This window comes from Haemaphysalis longicornis, unplaced genomic scaffold (assembly GCF_048455015.1).
Source record: "Haemaphysalis longicornis isolate Haplotype H1 unplaced genomic scaffold, Haemaphysalis longicornis Haplotype H1 scaffold_4, whole genome shotgun sequence".
Classification (NCBI taxonomy): Eukaryota; Metazoa; Arthropoda; class Arachnida; order Ixodida; family Ixodidae; genus Haemaphysalis; species Haemaphysalis longicornis.
In genome coordinates this window covers 89,998,090-90,025,418 of record NW_027526361.1, presented here as the reverse complement: position 1 = coordinate 90,025,418, position 27,329 = coordinate 89,998,090, and the positions used below count along the sequence as shown (strand labels likewise).

At 45.5% G+C, this 27,329-nt stretch overlaps 2 protein-coding genes across 2 annotated transcripts; both read left to right on the top strand.

Annotated features, from left to right (window-relative positions):
* Positions 1-2,592: 2,592 nt before the first annotated feature.
* On the top strand, positions 2,593-10,175 carry LOC144179035 (acetylcholinesterase-1-like). Its single transcript, XM_077707208.1, has 3 exons — positions 2,593-4,250; positions 6,472-6,621; positions 10,047-10,175. The coding sequence occupies exons 1-3, from the start codon at positions 2,635-2,637 to the stop codon at positions 10,069-10,071; spliced, it is 1,791 nt and encodes a 596-aa protein (XP_077563334.1). The 5' UTR covers positions 2,593-2,634; the 3' UTR covers positions 10,072-10,175.
* Positions 10,176-18,212: 8,037 nt separating this feature from the next.
* Positions 18,213-23,164, top strand: LOC144179033 (acetylcholinesterase-1-like). The gene is made up of 3 exons (XM_077707206.1): positions 18,213-19,904; positions 21,020-21,169; positions 23,012-23,164. The coding sequence occupies exons 1-3, from the start codon at positions 18,277-18,279 to the stop codon at positions 23,037-23,039; spliced, it is 1,806 nt and encodes a 601-aa protein (XP_077563332.1). The 5' UTR covers positions 18,213-18,276; the 3' UTR covers positions 23,040-23,164.
* The last annotated feature ends 4,165 nt before the right edge of the window (positions 23,165-27,329 follow it).

Here is a 27,329-nt window from a genome sequence, read left to right as displayed (position 1 = left end):
TGGCAAAACTTTACAGAGTGCTGTGCAGGCTAGATGAAAAATAAATTCATTGCACTCGGCGCTGTGAGTTGCGCGAAAGACATCCTTCCAACAAGGACCGGAAAAAAAAAATTGTTGCGAAATAATAATAGGGCATGTCTGAATTATGTTATCTTCTCAGCATTGTTCCCAAGTGCGGGACGTCACTATATGGTTACCATGAAAGCCACTCAGCTACAGAATACTGTCTAGATGTCAGGACGGGTGCTATTATCAATCAAGCCATCCAGCGATAAGCTGTTGTTGTCTTAGTTTATTACAAAACAAGAAGAGAGCAGCTTCGAGTATTAATTTTGTGCTTACCTAGAAGTAATAAAGCAAAGCATGTCTTACGTAAGAACCTTTAGTCATGCACCACCCACCCTTTCCCCAGCAATTGCTCGGATAAGCATTGTCACAACGGGGGCCATAATGGTATTATGAGCCTGCTACTCGTCATGACTATATCGGGATAATTCCTTGTGATTCGTAAAACTTGGTCAGGAGAATTTACCGTTATCTCCGCGGTGAACAGAGTCATCTGACGTTCATTTGTTCCTTGCCTCAATACACATCCCATGCATTCTTTGACAGCGTAACCCACGCGGCCTTCTGATAACCGAATTTGGGAACAGAGAATAAAAGCGCTTGGAAATATAAGGTAGCACTTTCCCCTGCACTGAATGCCTAAAATTGACGCAGTGTTAAAAAAAACAAATTGCGAGGGGCAAGGGCGAAATTTATCGTTAACCCCAAAGGGTTAAAGAAATCAGTCGTATTGCTTTTGATGTTCATTTCTTACCAACGAATAGGAATGTCAGTCCAAGGGAAAACACAGAGCTGCAAAGAAGTCCTTCCGAAGCTAGCATCAACTACAGCCGATTACCTGTCATCAAAGCAATGTATTATTTTTATCAGTCGGACAGCAGCAACTGACCAAAACAATGGCTAAACATGAATTCATCTGATATGTTCTTGTAGTGAGCGTTCAAAAACAACATCCACGATATACAGAAAATTTTTCCTCCAACAGTTTTTCGGGAAGAGTGTTAAACCCAAGACTTAGTTTCTGGAAAGGTAAAAAATAAAAATAAAATCCACATAACCATTCGTGCAAGCTCACATTGAAAAAAAAAACGTGTGGAACTTCTCGCTCCCTAATTTCGTGTGGATGTTTGCTTACGTGCGCTTAGATAACATAAGAAAAATCACGTAGAAACCCATTTAGACGCACCCGTTCCGATTCGCTTTTATCATTTGAAGAGTTCCAACATTTAAAGTTCGGGTGGAATGTTCATTTTTGTGGCTCTCGGCAATGCGAGGTGACCTTCACCGAGCTGCGCTGCAGGGTTCCAAGGCTTAATTTCTATCTGTTCAGATCAGAACTTTCACCTACAGAACTATGTGTGCGGTGCCAGGTCCCCGAAACAATCGAACATTTTTTTCTCGACTGTCGCCGTTTCTCAACAGCTAGACAATTGTTTTTGAAGGAGCCGATTGAGCGGTTGGGGTTGACTTTATCGATAACACTTATATTATCTATTGGCGCATCAAAGCTTGGGTTTGCAAGAAGGGATATATATAATTGCATTCAAAATTTTCTTTCTGCCTCAGGTCATTTGAATTGCTAAACGGTGCTGATTAATGGGTAATTCGGGTTTCATTCTTAACTAAGTTTCCTTTTACAGCCTCTTTCTGGAAATAAGTATTTTGAAATCCCCACGTTTTTAACCGGTTTAGCCCTGGCCAATCCCCCCTTGTGGGTACGTGCCAAAATATTTGAGGACATCATCATCATCATTATCTACGTGCTCCTGGGACATTACAAATGATGAACAGAAAAAAAATTAACCCACAGGTACCAATAAAAAGCCGCGGTCGAAGCACCCGCCTCCTCTTCCATGTGTACGTGAGCACTGGGGCATAGACAAAGTTCACGAAAGTTCAGTTCACTAACCTCATGAAAAATTTCTATCAAAAAGACATGTGAAGACGGAAGCCGGTTGTGACACATTGAATATATCTGTGGTGGCGATTCCCTGATTCAATCTCGACGCGATTATTTAGAAGGAAAATGGTTTAAACATTACCCCCACATTTCCCACTAGGTAGGAAAGACACTGCAAGTGTTTCTGAAGCAACGTAAAACGGAAATAAAATAACAAAAAAACTCGCTCAGTAATATCCTGCCGGTTTCATGAATTATTCACTACTTAAAAGACAGGAGATGTCCCCATCCTCCCCTTCCTGAAAAAATAGAAACTCTTACCTTTAGCTCTCGCCTGTAGATGAACGTCAGATCTGCAGTGGGAGAATGTGTTCGATATTTAAAAAAATATAAGCTACAGGGGAGCCCGTAAGCTCCGTATTCGGCACGTGCCAATTCTTTAGTTTTTTTCCGTAAACTTATTCCAACTCTTTCTCGCCCTGATCACTCAGCCGACCACGAGCGCAGGATTCGAAATACCAATACGCAATATTTAATTCTTTTTGCTAGCTGCACATTCTCTCCGCGTTGCGAAGGAGTTATAAAAAGGAATGCTGCCTTACGGGCTTGCCGACCACTACATTCTAGCTCTCCTCTAAGCGGTTAAGACCGCCTTGCTGATCGCACCGATGAGTCCGCGGTTGCACCCATCCTGGCTACTTCCCGTGCGTTTAGTCGTATTCTTGACTGCATCTGTCCTAATAACGCAGCGCATCTCAAGCGAACCTCTTGTCGGAGAAGCGGGCCCTGTGGTTCGTATCGAGGACGGCCTGATCGCCGGCAAATACGTGCGGATAGGTAGGAAGAGCGTCGGGGCCTTCCTGGGCATACCGTACGCCAGAGCTCCAGTAGCCTCATTGCGTTTCAAGAAACCGCAGGAACTCAAACCATGGACGGGAACCCTGAATGCGACGGCGATGCCTAAACCCTGTTGGCAGCTCCCTCTACGGTTTCTGCCGAATGTTACGCTGGATTACACAGGGTTGTCATCCGAAGACTGCCTCTACCTGAACGTGTGGAATCCTGCAACGACCTGGTCACTGAGAAGCGGAAAGCGCCAGAACAGTCGTCCAGTCGTAGTGTTCATCCACGGAGGGGCCTTCCAGTGGGGCGACGCGGCTCTGTTCTTGTACAACCCGTCCAATTTCGTGGCTCTCTCCGACGTGGTGTTTGTGACGTTCAACTACCGCCTGAGCATCCTGGGCTTCCTGTCATCCAAAGAGGCGGGCCTCCGGGGCAACGTGGGCCTGTGGGACCAGAACACCGTCCTCAAGTGGGTGAAGAAAAACATAGCGCAGTTCGGCGGCGACCCTCAAGAGGTGACCCTGGTCGGTCAAAGCGCCGGAGGGATATCAGCGGCAATTCACTCTGTGTCCCCATACAGCCGTGGCTTGTTTAAGAGGATGGTGCTGCAGAGTGGGACTCCGTTGTCGCTCATCCTGGGTGGCTCGTTCGGTAACGAAAGCAAAATAATTCGGACTGCTTTGGAACTGGACTGCTACGATGAACAGAAAACGCTTGAGCAGCAGGGTGGAGCTGTTGCCGACTGCCTGCGGAAGGTGGAAGTGAGGAAGATGTTCAAGACTCTTGATTCGTTCGAACTCACGGAACAGATGTACCCACCGGTCGAAAACGATGACTTCGTTCCAGGAAATATCTTATCAGCCGACATGTGGAGGCACCTAGCCGTAAAGGATATCCTAATCGGATCCACGGCCAATGAAGGTACAGTGTTCTTTCGCTTTATGATGGATGCTGTTCCTCTGTTTGGCAAGCTGCTCTTCACTGATTACCGATCCATGGCATCCTTGGTTGTGTCGGAAATGTTCAACATGGAAATTGACGATGCAAAAGCCCTCGTCAAGGCTTACTTTAGTGACCCGATAAGAGAGTATACCAACGATGAAGTCGTCCAGTTGATCACCAAAATGATTGGCGACGGCGTCTTTACGTGTCCAACGTTCTTTTTCGGAGAGATAGCCGCTGCACAGGGCGTGAACGTCTACCGCTACTTCTTCAACTACAGGGCGACCCACAGCTTTTGGCCTAAATGGATGGGAGTGGCGCACGGCGACGACATTCCCTACACGATGGGATCCCTGAACTTCTTCAAGGATGGAAAGCAGCTAGCTGAGCGCTTTGGTCGCAGTGCCGTACAGTTCAGTGAACGCTTGCATTACACAGCTAACGAAGAATCGTTCATGAAGAACGTGGTGAAAATACTATCGTCGTTCGCCAAAACCGGGTAAGTTTTGTCTTTGCGCTACAGACACATGTAGCGGAAACAATTTACACCATGGCTAGTACCCTGTAATCAAAAGTATCGGACATGGAAGTCACTCGTTTGTTCTATTTATGCCGAAGGTTATTATATATGAAAATTGATGTAACTGAAGCTCCCATAAAACTAGAAAATACTAAAGAATGTTTTAGTGTCCCTAGGCCTCTCTCTCCCCTCTCTCTCTCTCTCTCTCTCTCTCTCTCTCTATATATATATATATATATATATATATATATATATATATATATATATATATATATATATATCAGCTTGTTTTTGAAATATCCAATCAACCCGCACAGAATTTCAGAAATTTCAGAAACATAGAAACAAGCAAAAATTTGTTGATTCATTGATTGTAAGGGTTCCACGCGCCGACGCAACGCAGGCGATGAGGCGCGCCGTAGTAGGGGGCTCCGGATTAATTTTGACCACCTGGGGATCTTTAACGTGCGCCAGAATTTCGTACACACGGGCGTTTTTGCTTTTAGCCTCCATCAGAAAAGCGGCCGCCAAGCAAAAAATTGTGACCGGGCACTAATGCAACGCTGCCAAAGCTAATACATGATCTGTTTTACATGTCGGCCAAAGGAACTTAGCTTTTACAGTAATGCAATTAGACCCCGAAACAAAATTGACGCTTGTTTCTGAAATTCTGGTGGATCTGACTCATCTCAAAAATGTCACACACACACACACACACACACACATATATATATATATATATATATATATATATATATATATATATATATAGAGATATATACATATATATATATATATATATATATATATATATATATATGTATATATATATATATGTATATGTATATATATATATACATATATATATATATATATATATATATATATATATATATATATATATATATATATATATATATATATATATATATATATATATATATATAGACCTGGATTTCATCAATTTCCCACAGCGCTCATGTAACCGACACTTTTTGACAATGCCTTCTTCCAAAATTCGTTGCTTCTCATGCTACTATTCCACCTGCAGCAGTTTGTGGTTTATGTGTGCTACGCGTTTAGCTGCTCTCTACATCCTGCACACAACCAGAAAAATAGGTTCATTTTCATGACGTAAATAATAGGCAAACCACTGCCTACTTGCGCGTTCGGCTGCTAATGGTGCAAACATTATCAGAAAACTTATCAGCGCTATTTTTGTGCCGATTTACGCTTTCGTTTCCATGCCCCCCGGCCGGATTTTATTTAGTACTAATTCGTGCACGTTTACACCGACTTGTTGAGCTAAAGCATTGCAAATCTGTTACTACCAGCGTCCTTCTCAATGCGCAGCATTGCGTCGTACACCTATTTGAATGGTGTTTCGTCGTACTACACTTTTAAACGAGAAAAATCAATTTGGGCCGTCCCTCTTACTTGGCGTCGCGCGTTTAGCTGGTGGGCTGGGAATGAATTTAAGTAATAAGGGAACTAGAACAAATCATGTTTCTTTGTTCTTTACTGATTTTTTTTCTGTCTAAACGAGTATTACATGCTTGACTTCAAAATATAGGCTCACAAGAATGTACGTACCACATTGAATAGAACCGAACACCAAGCGCTGTTTCCTGCAGAGTGCCAGCCTCTGTGGTGTATTAGAAAAAGGGCAAGTGGTCTGAGTTAGATTACAGTATTGCAGTCGTTACCTCTGATGGAACGCACTTCGCACTCATTCCATCTCAAACTTCAGCAAAACGTTTTATAAACGTAGATTAACAGGACGTGGACAGCGTGCCTTAGGTATGCGAGACCACAGTTTGGGGAAGCAAGCAAGATACAACTGTCAGATAGAATCTTCCCCGTCAAGTTAACGTTGCACCGAACACATAAGGTAGAGTTATGTAGTATATATATATATATATATATATATATATATATATATATATATATATATATATATATATATATATATATATATATATAAGAGAAGAAAAACTTCGAACTTCGAACAAGATAGATAGATAGATAGATAGATAGATAGATAGATAGATAGATAGATAGATAGATAGATAGATATAGTTCCTTAGTTATATAGTAATAACTTCATGGCCCTGTTGAAATTCTGGGAGCTTAAATCGTAGGCTGAAAAATGTAACGACGTGATGTGTTTTCATGCTATGTAAATCCAACTGATTTACAGAGAGCCTCTGCTACCTGCCCGTTACGGTCAATGGCCGAAGTACACGCTACAGAACCGGAAGATGATTGAAATGAAGCTGAACAAGTACATAAGAAAAGAAGACGACCTGGGAAAAGCTTGCAGCTTCTGGAAACCATTCTTGCTGAGAACGTAAGTAATTTTCATACTTTATTGAACTCCTGAAGCTCCCTTTCGTCCGAGAAGCTTAGAAATTCAGAGGGAGCTTATAGTCGTACCTACAGTTTATTTGCGACCTTCACACGGGTCGCTGCCTACGACCTGGCATTTTTGGTTATGGTATGTGAAATTGGGTTGATCTATTCTTGATGTTCAGAATTCTCAATCCCGTATCACGTTTTAATATTGTTATAGTGCTCCCGGTGGTCAAGGCACATTACAATCGTCACGTTATGCGCTTAATTTGAAGTACGATATATATTTATGGAATTTGTCAATCTCCAGAAGATTAACTACAGAAAACTCCAGACACGCGGTGACCATTAAGATCTGATCAAAAGTTTTTAAGGCGCCAGAAAAACGAGGACACTAGAAGAAAACGAACAAGACAAACGAAGCGCCACTTCCAACTAAACTTTATTAAAGAAGATAAAGCACGTATATGTTATTCAGGCACACAAACCATATATTGCCCTTTCCCCGCGAAACGGGTCCCCTTGAGTATTCTTGGTGACGGTATTGACGACACCACGGACCCCGAGCCCCCAACATAAGCTGTGACCTACCGTGGGGATGTGTTTTAAAGGTGAAGCGTAGAAACCTCAAACGGTGGCCGTCGGAGCCCAGGTCAAGCTCCGGCGGATGGGCTCCCTGTCTGTCTACCAGGCAGGGAGCTCCGGGACCTCTTCAGCTATCAGGGTAAGGCTGACGAAGAAAGTACCCCCGTCCCCTGCTTCTTTTACATGCCATATGGTAAATCGTAAACCCTCCCCCCCGCCCCCCCCCCCCACCCCCTCCAAACATGATCGGCCTGAAAAGGGGCCGCGCCTAAGGTTCATTTCCGCCACTCCAAGGCCTCAGTTTACCAAAGCCCGATAACTACCCCCGTTTTTTGGTGTTGGAGGTCACTGAACAAGAAAAGCCTCTTGCATCACAGTCCATGTGCGTAATATCAAAATTTCTGGATGGCATCATTGGTGACAAATATAAGGCCAAAAAACAAAGAACTGGAGAAATCCGGGTTGTAGTACACAACCAACAGCACGCCAAGATCCTCCTTGAACAAACTCGAATTGCTAATCTTGAAATCAGGGTGACACCCCACCGGAGCCTGAACAGTACTCAAGGTGTCATTTATGAACTAGACCTCATGAATGAGACAATACGTCAAACTTGCAACTCTTTTTAAACAGGCCACCTATTTCCTCACCTTTCTCTCTCAGAGTGAGGGAGGAGGCTTCTGTGCTCAATGTCCCCCTTTCAGACACGCACAAGACGCCCATCTATAATTTCATTCCACCATGGCATCTTCCTCCTATATCATGCGACCCGTCATTCACGCAACTAGAAAAAAAATAAGGTACCCAGAAGGGCAATAACTGCAGCACTTCCTGTTCCTGCAGGACAAGTACAGGTGCGCAGAATTCTTCAGCGACGCGTCGAAAACTGCTTCTACTGTCTCTTGCGCAGCGCACAGACCAAATTTTGGAGTTAGTAAAACAGTGAATTTTCATAACAGTATTTACACGGCAGAAGCGTGTGGCATCTTTCTCGTTTCAAAAAACATCATCAAACATAAAATTCCCTAGTCCATCGTGTACACAGATTCCGTAAGCGTTGTGCAGGCACTGTCTACAGGAAGGTTGTCCAAAAACTATGTGATCAATGTTCTTTTAAAGGTTCTAATGACAGCATATGCCTCAAATCTTGAAATAACTATATGCTAGATACCAGGGCACTGTGGAATCCCTGGTAATGAGACCGCTGATCAAATGGCTGGTGCTGCGGATCTCATGACTACAGTTGAAATAGTAACAGTACCTTACACCGACCTAAAGGCACACATCAGACGACAGCTTCGTAACACATGTGAGTTACACTGGAGTCAACAAAGAGACAAACTGCATGTAATAAAACCACATTTACGACACTACACAACTGACTCACACAACAGATACACTGAAGTCGCCCTGGATAGGCTGCAGATAGGCTACACACATGCAACGCACTCCCACCTGCTCACTGTATCTTTGGGACCGATGTGTAGCAGGTGTGGAAAGGGCCGATCCGTAGTACACATACTAATCATATGCAAGGCACTTGACACAACACGACACAAACATTTGCCTGAATTATACAGACGACACATTCCACTGCACCCATCATACTTTTTAGCCGACGAACCAATGTTTTCTAGTCAACGTGTTTTAAGTTTTTAGCTGACGTACAATTTCTGCAGCTCTTGTCATATCACGTGTAATCATTCTGGCCCTATACACCAGCCATCTCCATTGTCTTTTGTTTTGCGTCACGTTTACTTCTACCCGCAGGTTTTAGTATTTAGTCTCATCAACCATCAAACAACTTATTTTCTGGTGCTCTTTGCCCTTGTTGGCCTTGCGCCATTAAACACCAACCATCATCATCATCATATATTGCCCTTTCTGCAAGAAAGATTGAATTCCTGAAAAGCGGGCCAGAACACAATGGGTGACGCCATGCCGAAATAACATATAAATGCTGTTTCGTGTTTAATAAAGTGTAGTTGGATGTGGAAATTGGTTTGTCTTGTTCATTTTCTTCTAGTACCCACGTTTTCTTGCGCCCTAAAAACCTTTGATTATGTCGTACCAACTGGCCACATCAAGCTGTTATCACTCCGACCCCAAATTCTTCCCGGCTTCGTTCGCTCATAGTAAAAGTTAGTGGAATCATAGGTTTGGACTGATTCTAAGTGGCTCTAAGACTGGGTTAGAAAGGACGCGGGCTTCACTATTTCTGTCAGTTGCCATAAGCTACACTTCTAACGAAGCCGTTACCTAAGTTTCATCTTTTACAGTAAAAATATATAGTTGCTGATTTTTTTTTTAATTTTTGGCAAATTGGGGGGCAAATTTGATGGGCAAATTAACTTCTCAGGAACCGAACTTTGTTAATGGTTCGTTTATGCTTCGTTTTGCGTACGTTTTCCGTACGGTCCCGCAGAATTTGTTGCGTGCTGGAAGCGGATAGTATTTTATGGATGACGCCAGAAAGAACAAGCATGTACCGCTCTCGCCACCCAATATATATTGTTCTGGTTTGATCGACAACGTTCTAGATGTCATTAAATACTTTTAGGGAGGAGCTTGGTTCAAGATAAATACACTCTGGCGAAATACAGGGGCATTCGATTAGTTGACGCTCTATTGTGCATTTCATTCTGTTTGACTGCTTCTTCGAAGTTTGTTCTTTCTACTCTCGACAGCTTACTGTGAGTCTAAAGCAAACTTTGCCTATTACGAGAACGTTGCGTCATCCATGATTTCACACTGCACGATTAATGCCAAAATAAATTCATGCAGTGTATTCCTTCGGAGCTTTTTTTTTTTCACGCCTTCTTTCCTTTTTATTTTCAGAAACACCATGAAAGACTCGGCGTAAGACGGCGGTCCTTCATTTCAAGTGCGATAAGCTTCATCAAGGCATATCTAGTCAAGGCCACACAATTTTCCATCACTCTAATAAAGGCTTTGGCTCATTTGGCGTCAAACGTTCTTCGCCTGATACCAGTTTACAGGAATCCTAGTAAGCAAGTGTATCTCTCTTGATTGGCTCTGTTGGGGTGGTCGCTAAAGTTTATACATACTTCCGTGAACAGCAACATTCCAATGACCTCTGTTTGTTGCGTAGAACATTTCTTTTCGGAGAACTATTTCTTGTATTTCAAACCTACACTGCGCACTCTAGAAACCAGCTCGACACCAGCTTGAAGGCTATTATCGCTATTATCAAAATTATCTGCTTTTAAATACGACTTCATTCTTTTGCGTACGTGATGGCAATATAAGGCGCACAAGAAGATCTCCACTCAGCCTTGGTTCGGATTAAAATTAACCAGTATCATTATTTTGGGGGATTTCTTAGAAGACATCACGTTTGGTAAAAATTCTTAGCCCCCTCTCTCCATCCCTCAAATAAAACTGTGCCAAGAAATCCACACATTTGTTGAAGAACACCAGTCATATGCATCGCAAAGTGCGCGCCAGAGGGTCCCTAAAAAATCGAGTGAAAATTCTATGCTGCAATAAGAAAGTGGGCTTCAAAAACGTGGAATCCGAATAATGCCAATGTAGGCAACAAAAAATCAAGGCCTCTTTCTTAAAAGAAAAGTGGTCAAAACACGATTATTTCTCAAATGCGACGCGAGTCAAAGTCAAAGACAAAGTCAAAATCCAAACTGCTTCGACCGTGTCCGGATGCCGCAGTCGAATAGACGTCCACTTCATAACTTGAGGGTACCCAAGTTCGATTTCGACCACGGAAGTCGTTTTTTATTTGAGGTGTTTGATGGGCCTTCTCTTATAATCATCGTCCCTGCGGGAAGCCCATTGTGAAAAGTTGGCTTTCCTGCAGTAAGTTTGACTCGAACGCCAACGCCATCAGCCAGGCATAAACAGATTCGCTTTAAAAAAGATATCACCCTTTAACCAGTGTCCTACCCAGAAATGTGCGAGATCGTACCCGAAATTACGTCGTAGTTCTGGTAGCAGCTGCAGTAGCAGCAATAATATGTGACAAGGCGAAGTTTTCTTAAGAACGCCTGGGGGAATGCTCTACAGCAGGAGTCAGTAACTTTTTGATGTGGAGGGCCAAGTTGCACGAAGCTCACACGGCCGATCGGGGTGGAAAGAGGGGGGGGGGGGGGGTATTCTCATGCAAAGAGAAAAAATTAAGCATAATATGTGACTATAATTGACAATATTCTGGCAAAGTTTGAAGGTCTCCCGTCTGACCCCATCTGAGGTCACACCTGTCGTATCGGCCTTCACATAGGAAGTAACAGGGGGAGGGATAGGCGTTCTGACGACGTGCTGGGTGCCGCATATACTCCTCCGAGGGCCGCAGGTTGCCGTCCCCTGCTTTACAAAATCAAAGTGTGAATGGTTGCGTTTGGAATTCAAGTAATTTAGGTCTAACAGTTAAAATGAATCGAAGATCTATTGGTGGATTAAGAATGCGTGAGCTTCTCGTCACCCTCCCTCGCAAACGTGAAAGACATCCCATCCGAATGCGCATGCGTGCCTTGCCCCGGATTCAGATGCACGCAACTCGCCGTGTTTCTCGCACAGCCCTCGTACATCGTGCCAATCGTGGCTAGTGCTCTAACCATTTCAGCGGCCACGTTCGCTCGCTTTAGCAGCGGCATCGACTGCCTGTCACAGCTCTTATCATACATTTTACTGGTGGTGACACCTGTATCGGCATTCCGTCGCCATCCGTCTTTGACGCCCTGCACTGGCTACACATTTGACAATCCAACGCGTACGAACGCTGACGGAAGTCACGGGATCCGTCGAGACGGCGTGTGACCGGCGCGTAGGCAGAGGCAGATATCGAGCCACGCTTCAACGTGTCTCCATGACAATGTTGACAGCGTTGCGATGGCAGCTCTTTTCACTTTTTCAAGGCAGCTCTCTCCACGCGCTCTCTCCGTCTATCGCTCGCTCTGTTGACTGACCGAAGCGCAAATGGACAAAGCACCGTAAAAATTTCGCCGAGATTCCAGACCTATCGCTCACACAATAAAAAAAAGTGCCGCGTTTGCGCTATTAATGATATTTTTTTACCGCCTCTTCTGTCACGTGAGCACCAGCAGATGATCGCGCGTATTACGCGGTATCGTACCAATACCGGCAGAGGTTCCGTGAAGCCTGTGCGTTCTGTGGCCTACGAGATGTGAAAACAAACTTAATTACATAATCGCGTGCCCATCATGGCTGCCAAGGAAGGCAGCTCAACGAGGAAGTGCCGAATGCCCTCATGCGTGGCCTTTGCAATCAGGAAGACGACAGTTCCACGGGCTGTGAATTCAGTAAATAAGCGAAACACATCCGTACTCAGTGCGCTTACGCCAAAAAATGTCCAGAAATGCATTATATCACGTGACAGCGCAGATATTACCCGTCGTTAAGGAATTCGAGAAGTGGCAGAGAAAAAGTGCAGAACTATGGCCGCCGCTTGCACCAAGAAAGGTAACAGGGAAAAGACACGCGACTCGTGTTAACGAAGCCGGCTGCTCCGAGCTACCAGAAAAAGGAATCGACGGTGCCAGCTGCGAAACAGTCAATTTTGCTTGTAGGGGAGCCAACCATGGGGGAATTTTGTACATGGTAGTAGATAAAAAAAGAACGCCAGGGCACAACCCGCCCGCCTACCATTCAAGCCTCCCCCCCCCCCCCCCCTCCCCCTAACAGAAACACAAGCAGAGCTTAAACGGATGCCTTTCAGTAATGAATGTGTTACGTTCATACAAATATCGGTATCTGGCAATGCCCCTAATGTTTCACTGGTAGAATAGATTATTCCGCCCTATGCGAGCCCGCTAAGATCGAGACCTTTGCAAGGCCCAGTACCATTTATTTTACAGCAGTCGTCAGAAAACCAACCGATTGGTATTCCGTACTCCATTGCCTATTCGAAAAACCTTTCTTCTTCCACTTTCACCAGATTTCTTCGATACAGCTGTGAAACCCTCAATTCCTTCCAAACCTGAGGAGACGCTATCAGTTTGCATCCGTTTCGAGAGGGACCCGGCGCCGTGGCTCAGTGGCTAAGGCGTTGTGCTGCTGAGCACGAGGACGCGGGTTCGATTCCCGACCGCGGCGGCCGCTTTTCTGATGGAGGCAAAAAGCAAAAACGCCGGTGATTTCGAGATTTCGACACATGTTAAAGATCCCCAGGTGGTCAAAATTAATCCGGAGCCCTCGACTACGGCGCGCCTCCTCACGTCGGCACGTTAAACCCCACAATCAATCAATCAAAATCCGTTTCGAGAGGGTGCATTTAAAGGGACCCTGCCACACTTTCTTCAACTTTTATTTGAAATCTTAAATGCTTGCAGAACGTAGTCACCCAACACACGCAGTACTGAGATAACGGGGTCGCAAAGTACCTCAGCCAAAAATTATTGCTCTATGCCCATCAAATTACTTGGAAACTTGCTCAAAAGATTTTTCTCTCTTTCCTGGTCTTGACGTTCTCTGACGGCCCGAATTACGTCACAAAGGCCAAGTAGCGGCTGTTGGCCGGTTCCTTCAGTTGCAGCAATGAACGCTTTTCGATTGCAACTTTAAAAAAAAAACACAAAAACACAGCAGAAACAGAAGGCGTATCTGGTGCGACGAGCAAATCACGCAGTGCCGCTCCGTGCTGGCGATAACTATAGCTTTCGCAGTGCTTCCAGAAGCGAAGGAAAGAGTGAAAGCGTTTATCGAAAGTGTTGCAGGGTCCCTTTAAGGCGTCCAAGATGGGAAACTATGGCAGCGTATGCATTCAGGCGGACACCAAAACTGCAGCTGCGCATGCTGCGCCCCTCTTGCGTACACTGGTGTGGTTCAAAACTGACGCTTTTAAAACGAGCTCTAGCTCAGCATTCCTGCACGGAAGTTACGAAGGCCTGCCCCATGACAAGTGGAACAGTATAAACACCAGCGCAGTTTCTTTGTTTTTCGGGAGCAAATAAAGCAGTTCGACCCTATGCGATCCGTGTTCGTTTTTTGCTCCCACACAGACTGCCGGATCTGTTTGAAGCCTGCAAGAGATACCATCGTCCATCAGCTTCCGGTTCACGACGCTAATGGCGACGCCCAACTGAGGCACGTCGCCATAAGACGACGACGCCCGTCAGTGGGATGAGGATGACAACGAGGGGGGAAAAGAATGGTACCGATTCTTTTCGCTTCATTAGTTCGACAGAGAAGAGCTATTACGAACATTAACACAGGCCTGTCGAGGTTCAGTCATTCCTAAAACTACTCTTTTTAATGATTTATATCCTTGAAGCAATATTATGAAAACAGCTCTGGTGATTATGAAAGTCCTTTACTTTTAGGGGCGAGGCCCCTTAGGAGCTTGGGCTGTTGGCGTGTCCTGTCGTCACCGTTGTAATCGTCGTCTCATGTAGTCATGGTACTAAAACACCGGGGAACTCGTTTACTCCTCGTGCTAGAACGTAACGCGTTCTAAAAAAAACACCAGGACACTTGTTCGCGCCTCGCGTTGCAACGCTTCGTAACACGTATTAAAAAACACCGGGGCACTAGCTTCCGCCTCGCGCTAGCGAGCTTCGGGCTTCAAAGACAATAGAGTTTTGCAGCAAAGCTGTATAACTCTATCCCCCAACGGTTTCATCTCCGTTGGCGAAACCGCCAAGGCGCCAAGAATACACTTATACACTGCATGCTTCGCCCCTCACCAGGTTTCACGTCAGTGGAGATGGCCCGGAATTTCTTGTGGAACCTTTCGTTGTGGAGACGAAACTCCCCTTTGCAAAAATGAATCTGTCGATTCTGCCTTTTCGCTAACAGTGCATGGATTCTGTCATCCGTATTCTCTGTTAAAGAGAAGCTCAGCCACAAGACCCCTTCCAGCGCCGCTGAGCTAGCAGCTGTCAGATCAGAACTCTTTTATCTATGTGGAAACCCTGCCCTATGGTAGGTAGCCCTTTCTAATTTCTCGCCGGCCTCGTTAGCGCTGAATAAGCCACCCGACTTCCGCAAGCAGTCAGTCCGCGAGCTGAATTAAATGCACGCAAATGCGATGCGTGAAGGGCATAAAATTTGTTTTCCGCAGCTGCCAGGCCATTCTGATATAGGGGGCAACGTCGCCTCCGATGCGCCCACCAGAAAAGCCGGCGTCCTAAAATGCACTGTTAGAATGCCATTTACCGACAAGAATATCAAGGTAGCTGGGTTTGACCTGGGATCCATACTTCGGCAGTCGGCCTGGCAGGATCATTTCAAACGGTACGCGCCCCTTAATGAGATAGACCGTAAATACAATCTCCGGATCGTGCAAGTTCTGCCCAAGAGGACTGAGGGCGTGCTACGCCGGCTGCGACTGAACGTTGCATGCAGTCGAAGCACCTTGATAAAGCTAGAATTGGAAGGATCGTCATTGTGTTCGATATATGCTCTATAAGTGAGGTCATTGGGCACATCCTATGCTCTTGTCCGCGATGACGTGCAAGCGAGCTTGCACTAGTGAACGTGCACCAGAAGTACTTCTGCGAGTCCGACGAGGAGTGGTGCTGGAATTTTGTCTCTTCTTTGGCGCAATCACGACGAGGCGCCGCTAGGGATAAAAACTATTTTCGCTCTTCACTGCCTCTGGGTTGTATGAGGTCCTGTGCTGCCTGCGAGCGTATATTTCGCTCTGAATTGTTTCCTTTAAATGTGGGAACATCTCGGTACGGGCCTTGACTCATCGCTGCAACATCATGCGTTGTATCGTGATTTTAGTTTGGATTAACGGTACGTATCTCTAATTCCGATTCATCATCATCATCATAATCGTCATCATTAGCAGCAGATGCAGTAGCCCATTTATATCCACTGAAGGAAGAAAGCATCCCCCTATCAATGCAGCCGAATATCGCACCAGAAGGGCGAAGGATATATACCGGCCCCGTTCATAAGGATGTATATGCGGTGCCCTATCCCTGCTCCCCCTCCACCTTTTTTTCTTGCATGATTTCATTGGCGCAATTTTAGGGGCATTGTTCACAGTGCCAAAAAATACACTTTTGCGTGAATCTGAATAGCAGTACTGCTGTGGCGCTTTTCTAGCGATTTTTATACGCTTCAGTTAGGGAAAGGGCTCGCGGTCAAGAACTTCGCTTTTTAATTCTTTTATCCAATTGCCGCGTCCATGATTTCGAACGAAAGAGAATAAAAGAGCGCCACAGCCCGCTAATTCATCGACACAAAATGTCACTAATGTCCAGGTTGATGAGGACTGAAAAGATATCCTCGCATAAAATTCATACCTCCCTCAGATTTAAAAATAAAATGTCGCACCTAAGTCACATCACAGCATGCCCCTCTTGCCGCACGTTTTATGAGCACTTCTGCCTGAGTGCCTTAACCACGGATTCATAACTTTAAGAGACCTACTCGGACCACGACCATCCCCTTCGTCTCAACCAAAAGCGCTTGCCGCGTTATTTGATTTCCTGCACGAGATCGGCGCCGCTGAGGCGATTTACGACTACATGCTCACCTTGGCAGGACATCCGAACTTCAGTCACAGGCTCAAAGTTACACGATAACTTCTTTTTTTATTTACCTCTTCATTTTTCCCCTCTTTCTCCCACCCTCCTGTCCTACTTCGTTTAGGACCTTTATTCCCTCCTCCCAATCCCCGAAGAGCAGCACGCAAACTAACCGCCGCGGTGGCTCAGTGGCTAAGGCGTTGTGCTGCGGAGCCCAAGGGCGCGGATTCGATCCCTGGCGGCGGCGGCCGCTTTCCGATGGAGGTGAAAAGCGAAACCGCCCGTGTGTTCGAGGTTTCAGAGCACGTTAAAGATCCCCAGGTGGACAAAATTAATCCGGAGCCCTCCACTACGGCACGCCTCATCGCCTGTGTAGCGTCGGTGCGTTGAGCCCTACAATCAATCAATCAGCACGCAAACCTCTCTGCTTTCCTCTAAAGGCCTTTTATCTCTCTCTCTCTCTCTCTCTCTCTCTCTCTCTCTCTCTCTCTCTCTCTCTCTCTCTCTCTCTCTCTCTCTCTCTCTCTCTCTCTCTCTCTCTCTAGTAAAACGCATTTTGTGGTACCAGTGAAAGAGGGCTGAGACTTCCCCTATCCGTCCAGTCCACGGGCCATGCTCTTTCGAAGTTGCCTACTATGACGTGCTCCTGTTAACACAAACGCATTGGTAAAAGAAAAAAAAACACCGAGATTGCTTGCACGATAACTAAAAAAAGGGCGTAAAAGCCACGACTATTGACTTCCACGCTGGAAATGGCCATGCCCGATGACTTATTTCCTGTCCATGTTTACGTGAGCAGCGACACATAGCCAAAATCAAGAGGTCGCAATGACAATTTCAACAAAAGAACACAAAAATAATAAAAAAAACAGGTCGTAACATTGGAATTGGTTGCTACAGTCCATAGTTGACCCGTGATGGCGACTAATGCTCTCCGTTCAATAACACCCCTAAACCTGTCGAACTCGTGGCAGTGGGTGCTTTATTTATATCACGCCGACATATACGCTACTCCAGGCAGCGATGACTATACGGCGGTAACAAAAAGAAAAAAATGACCCTCCTGGCCATCTCAGTTCCAACCACGACCGTGCTGAGCAGACTACTTACAATGAAATACAAGAGAAACGAAGATACGCCCCGAATGGCAATTACGCGGCACTCATGAATTATTCACTGGGTGCTGGGCGACCAAATAATCTGTCACTATTTTTATACAGAAAGAGAAAAACTGCTGACGAGGACATTCACCGTTTAAGTGGCCCTGTTTAGAGCGAACACTATACATTAAGGAGCGGAAGCGTCAATGCATGGTCACGTGAGATCACGGTCCTATCCCGAGCAAACTGAATACGAAAAGCTCTTCGCTCTCGCTATGCAAAACTCTCCCATGTAATCTTCGCGTGAACGCGCGCCCTTTCCACCTCTTACCGCTTACCGCGGTTAGCTCACGGCAATTTTTTGTTTTCCTTCACCTGCTGGACATTCTCCCCGTCCCGCGAAAGAGTGATAAAAAGGGGTAGCGTTCCAGGTTTGCCGACGAGTATCGCTTGACTCTCTGCCGAGAAGTTCACGGTGCCCTTCCCGCTGGCAGCATGAGTAGTGCGCGGTTATGCCCTTCATCGCTCCGTCGCGTGTGCCTAGCCCACGGGTTGTTCGCGGCCCTCTTAATAGTGGCGTGCATGCCCAATGAACTACTCGTCGTAGGAGCGGCCGTCGAAGGTCCGGTGGTCCGAATCGAAGATGGCCTTGTCGCCGGCAAGTCCATCCGCGTCGGCGGTAAAAGTGTCGACGCCTTCCTGGGCATACCATACGCGAAAGCCCCCGTCGGTGCATTGCGTTTTAAGAAGCCCCGATTTCCTAGGCGATGGACGGGAACCCTGAATGCAACAACGATGCCGAAACCCTGCTGGCAGCTGCCGCTACGGTTCCTGCCGAACGTAACAGTTGATTATGCAGGTTTGTCATCCGAGGACTGCCTGTACCTCAACGTTTGGAAACCCACAACCTCTTGCACTCGGTATGGCGGAAGGTGTCGCACGAGGCGTCCAGTGGTGGTGTTCATTCATGGAGGAGCCTTCCAGTGGGGCGACACGGCTCTGTTCGTGTACAACCCGTCCAATTTCGTGGCTCTCTCCGACGTGGTGTTTGTTACGTTCAACTACCGCGTGAGCATCATGGGCTTCCTGACGTCCAAAGTGGCGGGCCTCCAGGGAAACATTGGACTGTGGGATCAAAACGCCGTCCTCAGGTGGGTCAGGAGAAACATCGCGCAGTTCGGCGGCGACCCTCAAGAGGTGACCCTGGTCGGTCAAAGCGCGGGAGGAATCTCAGCGGCAATTCATGCTGTGTCCCCGTACAGCCGCGGCTTGTTTAAGAGGATGGTGCTGCAGAGTGGGACTCCGTTGTCCCTCATCTTGGGAATCTCGTTCGGCGGTCGAGGACAAATGATTCGGACTGCTTTTGAAATGGACTGCTTCGATAAGCAGAAAAAGTTTGAGGAACAAGGTCAAGCCATAGCGGAGTGTGTCCGCGCGATGGACGCTGCGAAGATGTTCAAGAAACTTGATTCCGTAGAACTGACAGAACAGATGTACCTACCTGTCGATGAGGAGGACTTTATTCCGGGAAAGGTTTTATCGGCCCAACTGTGGAGGCGCTTGGCCGTCAAGGATATTCTAATCGGATCGAACGCCGATGAAGGCACACTGTTCTTTCGCTTGCTCAAAGAGTCTGTTCCGGTGTTTAATAAGCTACTGTTCAGCGACTACCGCTCCTTGATGTCATTGGTTCTGTCCGAGATGTTCGGTATCGACCTTGATGATGGAAAAGACCTTGTCCAGGCCTATTTCGGTGACCCGGATAAGGAATACTCTGAAGATGAAGTCATCCAGATCATCAGCAAGATGATCGGCGACGCCACCTTTTCCTGCCCAACGTTCTTTTTCGGCGAAATAGCCGCCGAACAGGGCTTAAACGTCTACCGCTACCTCTTCAACTACAGGGCGACGCACAGCTTTTGGCCTGAGTGGATGGGAGTCGCCCACGCCGATGAACTTCCCTACACGCTGGGATCACTGCCTTTTTTCAAGGATGGAAAGCAGTTAGCAGAACGCCTTGGCCGGAGTGCAGTCGAGTTCAGCGAGCGCCTGCATTACACTCCCGAGGAGGAAATGTTCATGAAGAATGTGGTAGGAACGTGGGCATCCTTCGCTAAAACAGGGTATGTACCTCGAACAAAAAAGTCATGACCAAAATCTCTGGGCCCTGCAGACTCTTCCAAATGATTTGCTCTCTATGTCCCTCTATTTTACATTAAGTTAATCGTGGGTTTACAGCAAACAGTGGAGGATTGCCGAAGCAACAAAAGGCACGTAGTGGAAAGACCATTTACTATTTTCATCCGCTGGCGTTTCTTCGCTTTCCTTTATAGGCGAGAAAAGATATTTTGCGATCAATCTTACACAAAAGCATGGCTGCAGATGCTTGCTGTTACGTAACGAAATGTGAAGGTAGGGGAGAAGGCAATATGCTTCGACCTAAGCCCCACGAAGCATATTGGCAGCTTAATCTTATTGCATGGCAGAACATACGCTTTTCAAAACTACGTGGTGTGGCTTCATTATGCTAATAATGAAGCCACCCCTAATAACTTTCATGCTACAGTAGAAGGAGTAGAGGCCACTTCACGCAGAAACATTATTTGCGCTATAAGATTGTAAAATTTGGGCGTAACGTCTCAAATTGCATGATGTGGCAGCGCACGTTACATTTTTGCATCGAATCATGCGTTTCGTAAAGTGGCAAGTACATTGCGCAAATTATAATGTGTCTGGAGTGCAGGTCATGCAAGTGCTGTGTGGGCACACCCGACCCATAGAACAATTTGCAGCTGACGTGTTTTAAGACACGCCAACTTGAGAAAGCAAGTTTCGCTTCAGTAGTTCCGTACGTTCCCTTTATTCGCAAACTTATTGGTGTAATAACTAAAGACATTCCTTGAAAGCTTTGTGGGAAGAATATTTTGTTTATAAAGGTAAAAAGAATAACTTTGTAAGCGTCCGGCATAAAAATATTTAAAGCATGACAATGGAAGAAGTCTCATTGTGCACGTCGAGCAATTTTGTGATTGTTGTCTTAGCAAAATAGCTTGCATTGCACACAAACGTAACGCAATACGACATATTTTGAGAAAGAAGCCCAGATAACAATTAACGTGCGCCTAGTTTATGCAAAAACATGAATCGGATTCTTATGACACCCACTGCGGTTAACTTTGAACTTGGCTTTGTTTTGTATACCTACTTTGAAGTGCTTATGAAGCAATTTCATTTGCAGAGTGCCTAAGCTAGCTCCTTTGGATGAAGAGTGGCCCAAGTACACGCTCCAAAACCGGAAAGTAATTCAAATGGATCTAAACAAGTTCACTCGGAAGGAGGATGATCTCGAGAAAGCGTGCGCCGTCTGGAAGCCATTTTTGCTTGGAAGGTAAGTGTTATTTGAAATTTTGTGTGCCCAAAACACGGTAAATAGATCACCTAGATCTCAAGATACGTGCTTTGCTTTTCACGTCTGGCCATGTACACGTCTAACAATGGATACACCCCATTACATTCCTAAATATACTGTCAAAACTTCTTCAGTGTACGGAAACGTTTTCCGCGTTGTTAGCACTGAAGGTAGGAACTAACTTTTGGGGGAAATATCACTGTAGAGGCGGTTATAAAACGTTGCACAAAGATGGAAGCTTTTAAGCATATCTCAACGATGGCAGAAATGTTAAACAACTACTTGTAGAAACTCCTACAATGTCGTCTACCGAGTTGGCAGGAAAGCGAAGGCGTTTAAAAAAGCATATTTTTTCCTAAATTTCTCCGTAAGTATACCTTAATCCAGCACTTAGATAAGCAGTTTACGTGCAAGTACTGAGTTAGGATGGAGAGGAGAGGATGAGTATTTGTAGTAAATCAGAATATTTTGCCCGTGTATGCAAATGCCTGCCGGTATATCTAAACGGCTGATCGATGGCACCTTAGCGGAATACTACTTGACCCAATTCGGTTACCGCCAACGGACCGGTTTTAAAAAGTGTTTTCTTTTTATAAATGTCCGTTTATATATTTACACTTCCTTTTTCAAGAAAGTGTTAAATCTGAATCGTTATCTATTTACAAGGCTCCTAAATGCATATATGTGCACTCCGGGTGTCCAGGTAATTTAAAGCACAGAGTTGTGACGGACTAGGGCCGTTTAGAGAATAAAGTTTTCTCTCTCTCTCTCTCTCTCTCTCTCTCTCTCTCTCTCTCTCTCTCTCTCTCTCTCTCTCTCTCTCTCTCTCTCTCTCTCTCTCTCTCTCTCTCTCTCTCTCTCTCTCTCTCTCTCTCTCTATTCCCGTAGCCACTTAGGCGTTGCTTGCGCTGTGTGAAGAAGACACATTATGGTTTCCTTCTAAAGCCATCAGCTAGATGAAAACTTCAAATGCCCAGTTGCAGGTCAAACTACCGACTCGGATTAGGATATGAAAGGCAAACACGTATCGCATGCCTACATTAAACAGGTGCCGTGCGAATGGTTGCAGTAAACGCAGAGGTCTCACACGCTTTGTAGGTAAGAGAGAGGGAATACACTTTACTGAGCCTTGATTCATGTGTTTAACGAGTTGTCGTCACCCTGTAACCAGGAAGGACTGGTCTTCCTGTCGACAGCTTGCAAACAATGTCGCCCACAACTAAGGGGACAAACCGGCGGAGATGGGCGAAAGCGCTAGGTTTAGTGCGCCTTCCAGGAGTGTCTGTTGGAGGGTACCTACCAGTTGACAAAATTTGCATTGAACAGCTGCCTTTATTTGAAAAAAAAAATGTATCCGGAAATCCGTAACGGCTATGCAGAACGACAAACTTGGCGAATTGATAATGGTTCACAGTACAAAAAACTGCGCAAAAACGCAGACACTTCACATAAAGAAACAGACGACACAGGCGCCCGTGTCGTCCGTGTCGCCCGTTTTCTTATCTGAAGTGTGCGTGATTTTGTGCAGTTTTTTTTTTCTAGGCGTTTTCGTGATTGTCGTAGTGCGATGTCCTGATTTTCGCTGTGGGTGGAGTGGAGGTGCACGAGTGTTTGTATAGTGGTCCGATAATATTTGGCAGTGACGCTTGATAAGTCGGACTTCATTTCCACCAAGATTATAGGATCTAATTGATACGTAACCGCCTAGCTAAACCCACGCTAGATAAATGTTGGCCCTTTTTTCTAATACGGCTATGGAAGGTCCAAATACATTCTAGTATACTTCAGAAATTTTAATTTCTTATTTCTTGCTTTTTTCAGAAACTCGACGGAAACAGATGGAGTCTAGGAGAAAACAAGTCACCACAGAAAGTGCGTCCACAGCCGAGAAGACAAAAACTAGTCAATGTAAAGCCATTGTTTTAGAAACGTATAGTGTTCAGATAGTATGCTAATAAATGCCCTTCTTGTGTACTCGGTTTGAAAATCGCTGTATTTCGTTCACGCAATTTCCCTCACACCGTATATACGCTGCTTGCGGCTTGCCGGCTTAGGCCTACCACGGTAAAGATCTGCTTCGCAGACGCCCTAGCATTTTTTGTTTACGCTATTTTTTCTGATTTTGAAAACGGGAGAGCTACATGACTCTTGAAGGCACAGGAAGCCAAGGGGTAACCTCGATGTCAGTATCAAACCTTCTATTCAAGAAATCGCGTTTCTTTTTTACTTCAATGCAGTGGTTTATTCGAGAGCACGTGCCGTGTAGAACCACTAAACTATCTTAATGGGTTATATTACCGGACTTTCAACACATATAAAGTGATCCTAAGTAATGTTTGTACGTACGTATGCACGTGCCTGAACCTTATTAACGGTGAGTACGCCGTCGAACAATAATGGGCACCACGACCCAAATCCTCATTGTAGGCAGGGGCGTATCAGGCTATTTAGTATGAGAACCCCGCTGAGTAGCGAAGTAATTTTTTCTTTCCGCCGAAAAAAAAAAAACAGTTGAGGGTTTCTCTTTATCTCCTCGTATGGACGGAATGGGCACACCTAGAGCCTGTACGTATTCGCGTTCTAATCAGTACATCTGTCAGGATATTTTTGTGTTCAGCCTTCTGTGCCGGGGGAAAACCCCGACGGCGGCATTGACCGAAAACTTTCGAATACTCCGCAGAGTTCAATCGCCGAGTAATTACTAGAGTATAAACCTTGTTTTGCGTTCAAATTCGTGTTTCGGAAGTAGCTTTAGTAGGTTTCAGATAAGTGTCACCCGTCAAACGTGACCCCATGGCCAGCAACATTAACGAATAATTGCACAAACCACCTTAAGGGTTTCTAAAAAGCAACTTTGTTAAGACAGCATACACATGAAAAGCACAGTACCGTGTGAAAAATGGCGCTCTTTTAAAACGGTTCCACCAGCTTCCTGAGAGACGCATCCAAAGTCCCACTCGGCGAAATAGTCCCAGGTCGACTTCAGCACAACGCTCTAGAACGAGAAATGAGCGTGACCAAATGTTCGAACTTGGAGCATGGTCAGGCCCAGCATTCGACCTGAGTAACAAATTGAATCTGTCCGGAGACAGCAGCGCAAGCAATGTACTTGCACTGTCTTTCCTGCGCATATCCTACTGTTCACTTGAATGGCGTGCCGGGCTTCGTAATTCTTTAGGTTTGCACATTTGGTCACGCCGATTGGTCCTTCTGCAAGTTGACCTTCGGCTCTTTCATAGAGCGCAGAATAAACTGATCTGCTTTACCAATTTCTTCCAACTAGAAATTGACCTTTATGTCTGATTTCTTACAGGGAAAGTTGTTATTGTTTTCCGCCTACAACTTATATCTCCCGTTTGCAAACCCACTTACTTCACGCCTCGTAGCAAATGTGTGGTAACTTGCCGAATCGGTTATGAAAATAAGCAAGCGGCGTATTTTTACTGCCCCGTGCACGTTCGGCAACTTGATGGGCGAATAAATAAGCTTGCCCGACGCGAGGGCTTCCATCTCAAAAACTTCCTGGAACCGCATCCGTGTCCTTCGCTGCTAACGGCACGTGTATGATTACGGAAGCTGTTTTTCCTTTCATCCCACACGGTTCGGTCGGTACGTGAAGGCCTTGACTCGAAATGTAATATTGTGTGAAATTATGGTGTCACCTCCACCCTTTTCCCATGGTAATGAAAACATTTAAAAATAAAAAAGGCTTCTTTCTTCTATTCTTACTGCCATAGCGGTGAAGGCAGGCCACTTTGTTTATGATGCCATGTTCGTATTTCCGCGCAGCTAGGGTTCATTAGCACGCTGCGCAAAAAGTTGTACGGGATTTGTCCGAACCTCCGCTTACAAGCATCGCAGTAGAAAACGGAGAAACAGCGGGGCCAGCATAGGAACTAAAGGGGCTTCGTAATCACTTCGTTAATTTCTCAATTTATTTAACCGGATGAAAACTTTGTCGCAGTTGCAAACGTGCGGAAACGAAACTAAATTTACAATAACATGTCGCACCTGCTAATGTTGCGTTGGACCCTTTCATTTTAGATAATGTTCTCATCTACTGATTTTCTAGCCGCAATGTACAATAGGATTTTTGTACGGACCCTCATAGGTTCCTCGTAGTACGGAGAAAAGGATGACCATTGTAGCACGAAGAACATGGGTGATTAGGAGCAAAAAAAAACGCCTTTTTGCAATATCATCCCGGCAGCCAGTTCGAAAATAAACACTTAGAAAAGTAGAAATGTGTAGGGTCCCCCTGCACAAGCTCGATGCCTTTGTACAGCACACCGCCTCCCGTGAATTCCATGGTTAACCCAAGAACACCTGCTCATCAACATAAGAATGGTAAAATGTTAAAACAAAAATAGAAGTAGTAATGCAGTGACAGCTGCCATAAGGTCATTTCCAACTTTTTAAATAGAAACTGCCCAAGACGCTTACTGGCTTGTGTGACGAATTTTCGCAGTCCCCTCATTAATATGTACACCTGCAGACATCGTCCTGTTATACAAAGAAGGCATATTGGAACCAACCAAGCGCGGAGGTACCTTAGTGGTTACATTACAACACGCCTTACGCTCATAGTATAAACTAAAATATGCGCAAGAACGCTCCGAAGAACTGCAATATATAGCTCAATAAAATTAGCCGCATAAATTCAATGCCCCCGTGAAAAAAAAAAATGTCGCATGAAGTTTCCCGTTTTTCTTCCTAACATAAGAAATAGCTCTATAGGGTCGGGAATTAGGAAGTGACCGAGTGGTCAAACTCATAAATTAATAATATGCTAACTTCGTACCACATATCGTTTCTCAATATTAAGAAGAGAGGACACGACCTCTGCAAAAGCGAGCGTTCACTGGAATGGGGGGTTCTATGTGAATTGGATAGTCAGTTAGTGATTCGTGCCTGGCGCTAGTGATTATATTTTTCAGCGGTGATGTGCTTGTTTCCGCTCTTGGCCTCCATTTGTTTTTCATCAGTTCTTTCATGGGGATCTCAACGTCTTTTTAAATGAGAAGCCGCAGAGCCTACTGCCCGGAGTATACTGGCAAAGGCAAGGCGTTCACACGACGTAACCGGCAGCCTAGGAACTGGGGAGCTTCTTGCCGTGCTTGGGCTTTTTGGTCGGCGTTGAGTGTGCATGCTATATTGTCGAAATAGCGGACCCCCCAGAGCTGGCTTATAGAGAAGCTCGCGTTCGTTGAGTTCTTCTCGCAGTCAGAGAGACTCCGCTGAACACAGATGAAACGAAGGCTGGTGATCTTTTCCCCGACCAACATTGTGGGCGCGACGATAGCTTAGCACATTTTGTAGCTTTCGCGCATCGTTCGCGAGAAATGGGTAAAACAGGAATCGTGATGAATAGGCACTCGGAGAGGGTACGCACACACGCCGACCGTGCCTGCTCGCACGGCGCACGAAGCGGCATGAACTGGTGCAGGCCGTGGAAGCTACAGCTTGCCGCAGCTTGCCAGAACGGAAACCACACGTTTGCCTCCGTTGCTATTCTTCGGTTGGTCTGTCTGTGTACTTGGTCCAAATCCCAGCATCGATGTTGTGGTTTGCAGGACTTACTGCAAAGCGAATGACACGCATATTCTATTTCAGTAAGGTCACAGTCCGCTGGGATAGTTGTACTTAGTCATTGAAACTAAAATGGCAGCCCCTTTAAAATTGTTGAAAATAATACTTCGTGTGAACATAATCAGAGGAAAACAAAAAAGTCTACTCAGGCTGCTTTGTGCATTGTATTGATTAACTAAACTGGGAAAGAATTAAATAGAATGAATGTAGGACGGCAAAGAGTGGTCACGTTTTAGCTGGGGTATCTTTTTACCGAGCTTACACATCACCTGCCCTGTTACCTAGCCCAAACATTGATTTGCTGAAGATACGTGCTGAAGAACTTTTGCCCAATTTCGGTAATTAGGTAGCCTCCCCATCCATCAAGCAGTACGAACGAGAAATCCAGGCAAGTAAGATATTTCAAAGGGGCAGAGGGATTAAACAAAGAATAAGAGTTCGGTTATACCCACAATATTATCGGTCGATTTCAAGTTTTGTACCTTTGAAATTCCCTGTTATGCCGTAGGGCAATCTATCACATTAAAAAAAGTAGTGTGCAATCCGTACA

What these genes read in the sequence shown, in the direction of transcription:
- LOC144179035 (XM_077707208.1), top strand. Translation starts at nt 2,635, where the DNA reads ATGAGTCCGCGGTTGCACCCATCCTGGCTACTTCCCGTGCGTTTAGTC. An exon ending in TCGTCGTTCGCCAAAACCGG is followed by an intron (nt 4,251 to 6,471) that starts GTAAGTTTTGTC and finishes ACTGATTTACAG; the next exon opens with AGAGCCTCTGCTACCTGCCC. An exon ending in AAACCATTCTTGCTGAGAAC is followed by an intron (nt 6,622 to 10,046) that starts GTAAGTAATTTT and finishes TTTTATTTTCAG; the next exon opens with AAACACCATGAAAGACTCGG.
- LOC144179033 (XM_077707206.1), top strand. Translation starts at nt 18,277, where the DNA reads ATGAGTAGTGCGCGGTTATGCCCTTCATCGCTCCGTCGCGTGTGCCTA. An exon ending in GCATCCTTCGCTAAAACAGG is followed by an intron (nt 19,905 to 21,019) that starts GTATGTACCTCG and finishes TTTCATTTGCAG; the next exon opens with AGTGCCTAAGCTAGCTCCTT. An exon ending in AAGCCATTTTTGCTTGGAAG is followed by an intron (nt 21,170 to 23,011) that starts GTAAGTGTTATT and finishes TGCTTTTTTCAG; the next exon opens with AAACTCGACGGAAACAGATG.